Here is a 13,472-nt window from a genome sequence, read left to right on the forward strand (position 1 = left end):
AATCATAGGTCTTGACCTAGTAATGTCTGGGTGACATTCCGTAGCTAGTGTTATGCGAGGTCACATTAGGCGATCATTACGGGCCTTTAAAAAAATCCCTATGACTTGAAAATTAATAGAGAAGTTGAGAAATGAATATAATATGGAGACATATTGTGTATATAAGAGGCGGAATTGAAAATAGTAAAATCGTCAGTGGTCCTGAAGAGAGATGGGGTTGGGTTTATACAGATTGTTGTGTCTGTAAGGATATTGACAAGAGGCCAAATGTTTGAGTTTGAGAGGGAAGCTGTTAGTCACTGATGAGGTTTACATATAAAGTGAGTGCATGTACAATTAAAGCTGGAAAAGTACAACTGGAAACGTTGTTTGCATAATGTTTTTACACTCAGTATTTTAACTTATTAATAGCTTTTTCTGTAAATATTCATAGATAAAGTGATTAAACCATTCAACAGTATCAAATACTGTTGCTTTAAGTACTGGAAAGTAAAAAGCACACAATCCTTTGAGCCTGGTTCATAAACATGAGCACACACATACATGTGGAGGAAAAAATAGCCAAATTGCTAGCAGCATTACCTCACACTCTGTCAAGTGATTGGTTTCATTAGGAAGATGTTGGCCCAATATTGCCCTTCATTTCTGTAATTTTGGACTGAGAAGTAACAAGTTGCATAATTGGAGAAACAAAATTTTTTGTTTTTTTGTTTTTTTTGCTAATGCATTTGTTCTCTTGTCATTAGCTAAGCTGCGGAAATGAACAAAGAGACTTCTTGAAATGTGATTTGAAAAGTTTAGATTCTCTATTTAACAAGGAGTCTGTTAAAGGCTAAAAGGCTGTGGTTTCTCAGGTGTAATTTCTTAAAAAGATTATTGTATGTAGAAATTATTACTAACTGTTCTAATACATGTTTAATTCAAACAGCTATATTTTAATAAATTATCATTATTGGAACCTTCAGATACAATAATGATATTTTGCATATATATTTCTCCTGCAATATTTACTTACTGTTGTAGGGAAGTGGAATTAAGATGTAAAATGTAGAACTGAATTTTGAACCATGCCACTGCCTACATACAGAATGGAGGGTATTTGAATCCTAGGTTTTGATTTCAGTCTGTTTCTACTACTGCAGTTTATTTTATTTTTTTCACATTTGTGTAATTTGATGAACAAAAATTTAGGATAGTGATATAGATTAAATAGAACTAAACCAGCAAATTTGATTGTTTCTTTGGCTGTTTTTGTTAATGTTTAAATATACATTTCACTTCATGTATATTCTAGGGCCCTCCACCATAGACTTTGGTGAAGTTTGTGTGCACTCCTCATCTATGAGAAAAATGCATATAATCAATAATCTGTCTGTGCACATCTGGATACAAGTAGAAATTGAAAGTGAGGAGCTACAACAGACTAGTCCACTGTCCCATGTGTTGCCACCTCTTTCGAAGACCTACATTCCAGTAGTATTTGAGACTAATGCCTTGGGGAAATTTCAAAAGTAAGGCTATTTGTTTTTTGATTCAGATATTAAGTGGCAAAAGAAATGTACACATTTTTCACATAGTCAGTTTAAATTAAATATTATTATAATGAAAGTTTTGTTTTGTATGTAATGATTTGTTGATGTATACATCCAACACCTAGTTTTACACACACAGCTTTTGCCACTATAATAATATTTATTAGTGATATGATTTTTATTCTTTTTGACTGGCAAAAGTTATACTGGCAAAAACGTGCTTTTGCCATGATATCTTATTTCATTTGGAAAAGCTGTGCTGTCCGCAGTATAAGCTGTCTACCTTAGGAAGATTTGCCAGTTTAGCTATACCGGAAAACCTTTTCTAGTGTGGGCCATGTCTCAAGATGAAACACTAATTATACCTATACAGTCTTGGAGGGTTATCCATGTTTGTCTGTTACTTTAAAAACAACAAGTAGTCCTGTGGAACCTATTTTATTTGTGCGCACACACACACACACACATGGCTCGACAAATAATGCAATCTACTTGCCTGTGGCAAGTAGATTGCAAGCTGGAAGAGCCAGGTTTGGGCGATCTGCGCATGCACAGAACGATCTGTACATGCGCCGATCGCTGGACAACGCGGCTGGTGAGCGGGGCTCACTGCGGTTCAGCGAGTCCTGTGTGTGTGTGTGTGTATGTGTGTGTATAGATATAGATATAGATATAGATATAGATATATAAAAACCAAAATACAGGCAGTCCCTGGGTTACCTACAAGATAGGGACTGTAGGTTTGTTCTTAAGTTGAATTTGTATGCAAGTCGGAACTGGTACATATTGTAGGAGAAACTCTAGCCAAACATTTCTCCAGTGCTCAGTTTTATTCTCCCACACCTCACTTCCCTCTGTCCTTTATTCTCAAGCTGAGGTTTCTGCTGAGAAAAGTCGCTCCGTGTCTCCCTAGTCTGCTGGGGGGAAGCAGCTAGTGCGGGGTTGCCTCACCCCGTTTGTAAGTAGGGTTCTTCTTCGAGCAGTGTCCGTGGGTGCTCCACTGTAGGTGTCGGGCTTGTCCACACGCCGCAGATCGGAGAATTTTTGTAGCTGTAGTCCGCCGGACCGCACATGCGTGAAGCGCGGCTCGTGCTCTTTCATGCCGTTAGTGTTCGCGCGGTCCGGCTCCCACCAGTTCCTCCTGACCGTCCTCGGCCGCGGACGGAATACTGTTTTCTCCTCAGACTCTGTCAGGCTGAGAGAGAGAAAGGACCTTTAGGATTTACTTAGATTAGTTCATAGTTAGTTATTTCCAGTTATTTAGTGACATTAGTGTTAGTCGTAGTCATTAGTTTTACAAAAAAAATAAAAAAAAATTTTTTTCTTCAGCAGTTACCTGTAGATAGTTTCTTCTTTACTCCTGTCAGAAGAAGACAGAGGTGACCATGCCGGGTTCTCCGGGGTTTAAAAAGTGCGGCTCATGCCGCGAGGCAATGCCTGCCTCCGATGGTCACTCTTTCTGCACCCGCTATTTAGGTGAGGGGCACATACCCCAGAAGTGCCCTCACTGCTCCAAACTTACTGCGAGAGCGAGGAAGGACAGGGACAGGAGGCTCAAAATGCTCCTCTTTGACAGGGCATTACAGCCACAAGAGGGAGCGAATCCCGGATCCCTCCCTGCTCCTTCAGCGGAGCCGTCCCAAAAGAAGGTGAAGAAAAGACCATCGCCTTCTCGGTCCCTTCCCCCGACACATGTTAGCATGGGGGACGAACCTGGGACCTCGGGCGTGCATGGCTCTAAGGCAAAGTCCAGCCACAGTACCTCGGTGCCGCAGCCCGCGACTATTCGGGCGCCTAAGTCATCGTCGGCACCGAAACTGTTCCCGGCACCAACTGCACATGCGGCACCGAGAACACCCGCCGCACTGCTGACAGCTGCGGCACTGACGCAGACCACTCCTACGGCACCGATCCCCACCTCGGCACCGAAGGAACCTTCAGCACCGAACGCGTCGCTGGCACCGCGTCGCCCATCGGCACCGTCAGATGCTCGGGCACTGCGCACTTCGCTGGCACCAAGTAACTCGCCGGCTCCGAGCAACTCTTCGGTGCGGGAACTCACTCCGGCTCGGGAGTCTATTCTCCCACAACGTTCTCCGCCTCCTGACATGGCACTGCCGGCATCGAGGGAAGGAAATGTGCAGTCTGCACGACCTTCTGCAGGACGAACTGCTTTATCCACGCACTGAACATCGAGGAGAATCATTACACCTTCTCCCTCACCAGATAACATCCAATTTTCACCTGAACCGCCTTCTCCTTCATCAGGACGCTCTCCCTAATCTATCAGGCACGTGCAGAGGGTTTACCATTCCCCACGTGTCTCGCCAAGACGTTATTATCACCGGTCACCTCCACCGACCCTGCGATCCAGAGAACGATCTCGATCTCCCCGGTCTCCATCACGCTCCGGGCGCTATGGGTATTATACCTCTCACAGATCCCGTTACTACTCTGGATCTCCACACTGCTCCTCATATTATCATAGGTCACCGGAACATCGTTATTATAGGCACTATTCCCAGTCTCGACATTCCTCGGTGTCCTACTCTCCTCATCATTCACACACACCACCCAACAGGGAGTGTCAGTCTTTACCAGCAACAGCCAGACCACCAACTCCATCAGGTATCCCGGCGCCCCAACTACCTGAGCCTCAGGTACTCCTACAACATACCACTGAGGATGAGTCTCAACATCAATTCCTACTGACCAATCCTCTTCCTCGCCTGATGATGCCATATTTCAGAAAGACACATCTCCGTCTGACGACCTTCATCAGTTTTGAGACCTTTTCAGAAGAGTGGCGGTATCACAGAAAGTATAGCTTGCGGAAGTTCAGCAGAAATCCCACCACTTGCTTAGAAACCTTCATCCTTCACAGCAGGTGAAGGTGGCTCTCCCATTGGACGATGCCATCCTGGAGATTGTTGATGACATATGGCAGCTGCTGGCTTCTGCACCGGCCACCAACAAAAAGGCAGACAAAAAATATTACGTTCCAGCGAAAGGGATGGAGTTTCTTTTCTCTCATCCTCCACCGAATTCTCTGGTTGCCGATGTGGCCCAACAAAGAACGAGGGGCCCGCAGCAAAAACTGAGTGGCCAGGACAGGGACATGAAACAGCTAGACCACTTCGGTCAGAATGTCTATTCGTCTGCTACCCTTTCACTCCGGATGGCAAATTATGCGGCGCTATTAGTTAATCATAGCTTTGATAATTATGCCAAACTAGTGCCACTGCTGGAGCATCTACCTGAGGGCAAAAGGGAGGTCCTTAAAGCGGTGGTCCAGGAGGGCTATACAGCTTCCAGGACAGCTCTTCACATAGCTCTGGACATGGCTGACACCGCAGCGCGTACCACAGCTACATCAGTGGTCATGCACAGAGCCTCGCTGCTACACCAGGCAGCAGTCCCTAAAGACCTGCTGACCAAAGTTCAAGACCTACCCTTTGACAGACAGAATCTCTTTTCTGACAAAACTGATCAGGTGCTTCATTCCGGTAAAGACTCTAGATCCACACTCAAGACTCTGGGCATGTATATTCCTCCCTTCCTTCGGAAACGGTATACTCCCTATCAGAGACAGAGACCATTCGCCTTTCAGCCATCCCAATACAGACAGCAGGACCAGCAATGTAACCGACAGCGCCAGCAGAAGAGAAGGCCTCAGCCGAAAACATCTGGCCATGTAAATGCCAAGCAACAAGTTTGACATCCCAGTTGAGGGACTGTACACCATTCCTCTAAACACCCATCCCAGACTTCCACAGGAGCTATTTCACCACCACGTGAGACCTTTCGAACATCGTTGGTCTCACATCACCACCGACAGATGGGTGTTGCAAACAATCACACTAGGGCATACCATTCTATTCACCACTCTACCCCCACCCAATCCCCCCACCCCATCCCTTTTCAGGGACCCATCTCATGAACCTCTCTTACAACAAGAGGTCGATCGCCTCCTCACCATCGGAGCAATAGAAATAGTACCAAAACAGTTCTGGTGACGGGGGTTCTATTCCCGATACTTCCTAACAGAGAAAAAATCAGGGGGATGGAGACCAATCCTCAACCTGAGAGGATTAAACCGGTACCTGCGGAGGTACTGCTTCAGAATGGTTACCCTAGCCACTATCATTCCAGCGCTTCACAGCGGAGACTGGTTCACGTTCCTCGATTTACAGGATGCCTACTTTCATGTAGCGATACACCCAGCTCACAGACTATTCCTACGCTTTCAATTAGGAGCAGGCCATTTCCAGTACAGGGTCCTGCCCTTCGGTCTCTCGTCGACTCCCAGGGTTTTCTCCAAGATGCTGGCAGTAGTAACGGCGTACCTACGACGTCTAGGCATAATAATATTCCCCTGCCTAGACGACTGCCTAATCAAGGCGCCTTCAGCGGCGGAGGCTCTGCGCATGACACGCCTCATGAAAACAGTTTTCGAAACTTTGGGTCTCATCATCAACATTCCAAAATCAGCCATGACACCACAACAATTGATACAATTTATAGGTGCACAACTCGATTCAACCACTGCTCGTGCTCTATTGCCAATAACCAGATTCCAAGCAATGCAAGACCTTATACAGGCCATCACCATCAGTCCCAGACCCTCGGTCCTACAATGTCTTTGGCTTATGGGACACATGGCAGCCACGACATACATCGTCGAGCATGCAAGACTACACTTCCGTTGCCTTCAGCACTGGATAGCTACGGTTTATACTCCAAATGTTCGAGATGTCCAAAAACGGGTATCAATCCCCGGGCACGTCACAAATTCTCTAACTTGGTGGACAGTCCCCAAGAACCTGATGTCGGGTGTACCATTTCATCGCCAACACCCGACAATGCAGCTGACCACCAACGCATCCTTAATAGGCTGGAACACAATCAGGTACAAGGGCTTTGGTCCCCGGAGGAGTCGATGCTGCATATCAATCTCCTAGAATTATGAGCGGTGCGCAATGCCTGTCATCATTTTCTCCCAAAGATTCGTGCCCAAACCGTCCGAATTTTTACCGACAACATGACAACAGTATACTATATAAACAGGCAGGGTGGGGCCCGATCCCGATCACTCTGCGCCGAGGCAATTGCCTTATGGAATTGGTGCATCCACCACAAAATCTCCCTGATTGCAGAATACTTACCAAACTAGTGCCACTACTGGACTGTATAGCCGATGCACTAAGCAGGCATTTTTCCCTGAAGCACGAATGGGAGCTTCACCCAGAAGTTCTCTCAACCATATTCCACTCCTGGGGATTTCCAACAGCAGACCTATTTGCGACCCTCATGAATGCCAAATGCCCCCAATACTGTTCAAGGGCAGGAATAGGTCGGAACTCCAAGGGAGATGCCTTCCTATACAATTGGAGTCACCAACTGTTGTATGCGTTCCCTCCCACACCTCTAATCTCCAGAGTATTAGAAAAGATACTGATGGACAAAGCCACTGTAATCCTGATAGCTCCCTTTTGGCCAAGGCAAATGTGGTTTCCTTACCTCCATCACATGTCAGCGCGTCGTCCATTCCCTCTGCCCAAGAGGCGCGACCTCCTCATCCAGAACAGGCAGCGCCTGCTCCATCCCCAGATCGATCTTCTGGCACTGACGGCATGGTTCCTAGTTGGTTCCAACAAACAGAAATGATCTGCTCGCAAGAGGTCAAACACATTCTTTTACATAGGCAGAAAGTTATCCACGAGATCCACCTACCTTCACAAATGGACACGGTTTTCTGCATGGTATGCGTTGGCATCCCTGGATCCCTACTCCGCGCCCATCCACCGTATCCTGGACTACCTCGTGCAACTCAAGACCTCTTCTCTCAGCTGCGCCTCTATTAGAGTGCACGTCGCCACAATCACTGCGTTACACCACACCGTGGAGGGTTACTCAGTTTTCTCTCACCCGACAATGTGACATTTCATGAAAGGCTTAGATAATCTCTTCCCACACCGAACACAACCAGCGCAACCATGGAACCTAGAGCTCGTTCTTAATACGTTAACTCAAAAACCCTTTGAGCCCTTGGCCACATGTGACTTCCGCACTCTCACAATGAAAGTTATCTTTCTCACAGCTATAACCTCCGCAAGATGGGTGGGTGAGCTGGCTGCTTTATCGGCTTTGCCCCCATATACTCTGTTTACTGATCAAGGAGTTATTTTACGTCCCCAACCCACTTTCCTTCCGAAAGTGAATTCGAAATTTCACATCAATGAGCCGATAGTGCTTCCCACTTTCTACCCAAAGCCCCACATCTCGGCAGAACAAGCTCGGCTGCACACTTTGGATGCCAGACGTGCCCTGGCTTTCTACATAGACAGAACTAGGTCCATCAGGAAGACAAATAATCTATTTGTGTCTACAGCCGATCGTTCTAAGGGTCAACCGTTGTCAGCACAGCGCATTTCGTCAATCATAGTGAACTGCATAAAGGAATGCCATACCTTATGTAGCAGACCACTGTTGCAGAATCCGACAGCGCATTCCACGCGTGCAGTCGCTGCATCAACTGCATTCCTGAAGGGAGTACCTCTAAAAGACATTTGTAGGGCTGCTACATGGTCGTCAAACTTCACCTTTGCCAAACACTGCCATTCCCAACCTTCACCTTCCAGAAGGAGCAGTGGCAAGAGCGGTGCTGTCCACTGCCGCAGCACGATAGCTCCGAACCCTCCTCCTTGTAGGGGCTACTGTTGCACATTCATCTATAGTGGAGCACCCACGGGACACTGCTCGAAGAAGAAAAAGAAGTTACTCACCCTGTGCAGTAACGATGATTCTTCGAGATGCGTGTCCCATGGGTGCTCCACGACCCGCCCTCCTCCCCTCTTCGGAATTATGATTTTGTCTTTCAGACCAAGAGGATCAGGAGGAACTGGCGGGAGCCGGACCGCGCGAACACAAATGGTGCGAAAGAGCACGAGCTGCGCTTCGCGCATGCGCGGTCCGGCGGACTACGGCTACGAAAATTCTCCGATCTGCGGTGCCGGGACAAGCCCGACACCTATAGTGGAGCACCCACGGGACACGCATCTCGAAGAATCATCATTACTACACAGGGTGAGTAACTTCTTTATCCGATGTAAGTCAGATCCATGTAACCCGGGGACTGCCTGTATTTGACTCAGACTACCTAGAAACGATACATCGTATATAGTTTCTAACGAGGTGGAGTCAAGTATTCATGTGCATGTGTAGAAGGAAGATTGACAGTTAGGTTAACATTGATGCTGTGCTATTGTAGATGAACAGTTTTAGGGTAAAAGGTTTCCAATGTAAAAAGCCTAGGGCAAAGGTAGGAACAAGTAATACCGTAAAATCGCAAGTATAATGCGCACCTATGTATAATGCGCACCCTGATTTTGGAATCTTAGTGTAATGAAAAAATCTGAACCCCTATGTATAATGCTCCCTAGAGTTTGAAGCCATCGAGCTTAGCAGCCCCACAGCTTCTGCCAACAGGTGGCTGTCCCATAGCCAGGAGCTGACTCTCCAGCACCGAGCCCAGCCTCACCTGCTTCCTGGAGGCAGCCCTGGACTGCAGAAGAGTGGGAGGGAGGGACGCACCACTTTGCAGGCTCGCCCGGGTAACACACGCGGCTGGGTAACACACGCGCAGCCCGGGGAGCGAGTGGCAGAGTTTGAAACCTGCCTTCTACCTCTCCAGACAGCTGCCCGCGCACTGCGCCAGCACCAAGCCTAGCATCTCCCGCTTCCTGAAGGCAGCCATGGGCTACAGGAGAGTGGGAGGGAGGGACACGCCGCTCCCACCTGCAGGCTCACCCAGGAAGTTCAGGCTGCACAGCCTCTTCCCTCCTTGGTGCTTGCTGAGCTTGCGCCAGCTACGGGGACCCCGGGCACCTGAAGGAGCACTGGGCAGACAGCAAGCCAGGGCGCTGCCAAAATAAAACTTTAAAAAATAACACCTATGTATAATGCGAACCCCAAAAAAAGTTGGGGAAAAAAGTGCTCATTATACTCGCAATATTACGGTAGTTGCTGAAATACTGTCTTCATTGCTTTCAGTGAATCCAGATTTTGTTGAGCTGTGAGATTTCAGGAGAGTCAGAGACACAGAGATTCAAGATTAATATTTTAGCTCAGGTTTCTGCAAAAGAGCATTATCTGTGTGGAATTAGTAATCACCTCTGTTTAGGGAAATAGGTATTGTGTACATTTTATAAATTAACTAATTATATTAGAACCTCAGAGTTATGAACACCAGAGTTATGAACTGACTGGTTAATCACATATCTCATTTGGAACTGGAAGTATGCAATCAGGCAGCAACAGAGATACGAAGAATAGCTAATACAGTACAGTACGATGTTAAATGTAAAACTATTAAAAAAAAAAGGAAAAGTTTTTTTAAAAAAAGATTTGACAAGGTTTAGAAACTGTTTCTGTGTTTATTTCATTTAAATTAAAATGGTTAAAAGCAATATTTTTCTACTTGTAGTAAAGTTTGAAAACTATTAAGTCCAAACACTGCAAACTTTTGAAAGAACAACCATAATGTTTTGTTCAGCGTTATGAACAACCTCTATTTTTGAGATGTTCATAACTAAGAAAATAACCTGAGTCCGAGTCACAGGTTTCTTCTCTAAAAGGAATCTGTCCAGAAAAGCCCGAGTATGAAAAAACACTTAGCAAAGTAGTGACAATATATTTGATTAATTAAACTTTAATGGTCAAAGTTATAGAAACATTTTTGTTAAAATTTAATGATATTTTGCATAGCGTAAAGAGCAAAAACAATTACAAGTAACACATTTTTATAATCTCATTAATTAAGTATACTTACAATGTGTACAATATTTTCTCTGGGTATTTTACTCCTAGTGACTATATTTAATGTAAGTGCATTGCTGAATATTTTAATATACATAACATTTATTAGAAAATATTTTTCTACATTTCAGGTCTTTCACTTACACCATAAACAGCAAACATACTGGGCATGTGCTGGTAGTTGCAAAAGTGGTGCCAGTTGCCCTTGAGTTATCTGCAAGGGAGCTGATTCTAAATCCTACCCCTGGTTTCCTTGTGGCAACGGGCTACACAACAACAGTTAGAATATGCAATCACAGAAATTATCTTGCAGAATTTAGTTGGAAACCTATAGTTACAGAAAAAGGAATAGCATTTTCTATACGGCCAGCCAAAGGTATAGTATGTTTTAAAGCTTTTTAAAAAACATGCAAATAAAGTGTTGTGTGCGTATATTTATCTTAAAGATGGCTGATGTCAAAGGTAAGAACATAAGAATGGCCATACTGGGTCAGACTAAAGATCTATCTAGCCCAGTAGCCTGTCTTCCAACAGTAGCCAATGCCAGATACTTCAGAGGGAGTGAATAGAACAGGAGAGACAGCTCAGTGGTTTGAGCATTGTCCTGCTAAACCCAGGATTGTGAGTTCAATCCCTGCGGGGGCCATTTAGGGATCTGGGGCAAATCTGTCAGGGATAGTACTTGGTCCTGCTGTGAAGGCAGGGGACTGGACTCAATGACATTTCAAGGTCCCTTCCAGTTCTAGGAGATAGGCAATCTCCATTAATTTATTTTAATTTAAGTAATCATCAAGATCCCTCTCCTGTCATCCATTTTCAGCCCCTGACAGACAGAGGCTAGGGACCCCGTTACTACCAGTTCTGGCAAATAAGTATTGATGGACCTAACTTCCATTAATGTATCTAGTTCTTTTTTGAACCCTGTTAAAGTTCTGGTCTTCACAACATCCTCTGGCAAGGAGTTCCACAGGTTGATGGTGCGCTGTGTGAAGAAAAACTTCCTTTTGTTTGTTTTAAACCTACTACCTATTAATTTCATTTGGTGACCTCTACTTATGTTATGAAGGGGTGGGCAAGACACCTTTCACAGGCCAGATCCAGCCCCCAAGCCACCAGATCTGGCCTGTGGACCACCCTGCTGGGACCCTCAGGCATTCAGGAGCTGCAGTTTTAATCACAGGGCTGCTCTGTGTGGTTCTCTACTCGGGAAGGAGTGGGAGGCTTTGGGTGATCTCCCCATCCGCAGCCTAATGCTCAGCTTCTTTTTGCTGGAAACAACCAGCCAATAGGAACTGACCCCAGCCAATCTCTCGGCTCCTATTGGCCAGAAATAACCAGTGCAAGCTTCCCCTCCCTTCCAGAGTTCAGAGCCACATGGAGGGAGCCCACAGTTTTAAGTGGTTTGGGGTTGCAGAAGGGACACCTCTCCCCCAGGCCAGAATCCTCTCCTGCACACACACTACCTCCCTGACCCCAATCTCCCGATCCAGGTTACAACTCCCTCCTTCATCCAAATTCCCTCGCAGACCTCACACTGTCTCCTGCACCCCAGTCCCTTACCCCGTGAGCCCTTCTGTACCCAATCTCCATCTTATACCCTGTACTGCTTCCACAGAAAAATGCATCCCTTAACAATTTTCCAAATTCTTGGAGTGGCCCCCCACCAAAAATTATTGCCCACCCCTGTGTTATGGGAAAAAGTAAATAACTTTTTCTTATTCACTTTCTCCATACTTGTCGTGATTGTATAGGCCGCTATCATATTCCCCCCCTTTTCCCTCTTGGTCTCCTCTTTTCTAAGGTGAAAATTCCCAGTTTTTAAAATCTCTTTTCATATGTCACCTGTTCCAAACCCCTAATGTAGATGTTCGTTTGGCATAGTAAAATATTATTTTAAGGTTTGCATTAATACTACTTCAAGTCAGAACTTTGGTCAGACCCCAGAGGTCATAAAAGCAAATAAAACTCTGAATTTTGGGGCCCAAACTAATTTGCTTATACAACCTCTGGAATTGTACCACGGTCCCAGCCTGCTATTTCTGTGCCACATTAATCAGCTCTTCACAATAGCTCAGAGGCAAAGCGAGGGTATTATGCGCCCGGGGGCAAAGGAAAAATTTGCGCCCCCCCCTCTCCTCCCGCCGCCAGGTGGCATGGCCCTGAACCTGGTGCACAGCTGAGGGGAACTTGTACTGCATCTTCCCCCGCCCCCTACAGTTTGGGGCCAGGCTCCCGCATGCACTAACCCGCCGGTGGAGATGGAAGAGGGTCGGGCTTGGAGCAGAGAGGCAGGTAGGAGGCTCTAGCTACTGATGGCAGGCGGAGTGGGAGCACGTGAGCTGAAGGGATAACGGGAGGAGCAGAATGGGATTAAATTGGAGCCTCCCTAGCATGGTGCCCAGGGGCCACTGACCCCTCTGGCCCCCTCGCTACGCCACTGCCCCCACCCCCTTGTAGATCTATCATCTTATGCATGTGCAAGATCTGTGAGAGCCGTCCCATGAATCTGCAGTTAGTGTCTGTGGTGCCTGCTTCTGGGCGGTGTCTCAGTGCTGCCACATTCACCTGTAAAGAAGGGACTTCCCAAAGCAGGCCCTTGCTGCTGACCCCCAAAGCATCCACAGGTCCAGACTTCTTTCAATGAGCCCACTTCCTAGGGCTCATCGATCTTGGATCTGGCTTCTATGCCCTCTCCAACCTTTTCAACTGCCCAGAGGTGCTCACCTTCTGCCTTATACATTCCCACCTCATTCACCCCACAGGGACAGTCTCTGCCTCACTTGTCCTAGGGACTATTCTACCAAGACTTAATACAAAGTTTCCATGTAAAGGACTCAATACAAAGCTAAAAACTTCAATGAGAGAATGATTAATACAGAGACGTGCCTACATCTGCTGCAGGGAGAGACCTTTGCCTGCCTCCACCCCTTTCCCCCCAGAGTCTACAGCCCCATTGCAAAGTGGGGGAGGGGAAGAAAAGAGGCTGAGGCCCATCCAAAGGGACTGAAGCAGTCATGAGCAAACCATGCCCGGAAGCCATTCTCCTGTCCATTGCTGGTGCTGTGTTGCTTCAGGCATGCTGAAATGCAGCCACCTCTAGGGTGGGCTGGACAGCTGTTTAAC

The 13,472-nt window shown here is 46.5% G+C and overlaps 1 protein-coding gene across 1 annotated transcript in view; it reads left to right on the forward strand.

Annotated features, from left to right (window-relative positions):
• Positions 1-13,472, forward strand: part of CFAP47 (cilia and flagella associated protein 47) — a 651,639-nt gene that overhangs the window by 47,645 nt on the left and 590,522 nt on the right. Inside the window, exons 14-15 of the mRNA XM_075913261.2 lie at positions 1,295-1,511; positions 10,481-10,725. Coding sequence (XP_075769376.2) covers positions 1,295-1,511; positions 10,481-10,725 — 462 coding nt within the window. The remainder of the gene's footprint in view (positions 1-1,294; positions 1,512-10,480; positions 10,726-13,472) is intronic.

The sequence above is a fragment of the Pelodiscus sinensis genome, chromosome 1 (assembly GCF_052426305.1).
Source record: "Pelodiscus sinensis isolate ZL-2025 chromosome 1, ASM5242630v1, whole genome shotgun sequence".
In the NCBI taxonomy this organism is placed as follows: domain Eukaryota; kingdom Metazoa; phylum Chordata; order Testudines; family Trionychidae; genus Pelodiscus; species Pelodiscus sinensis.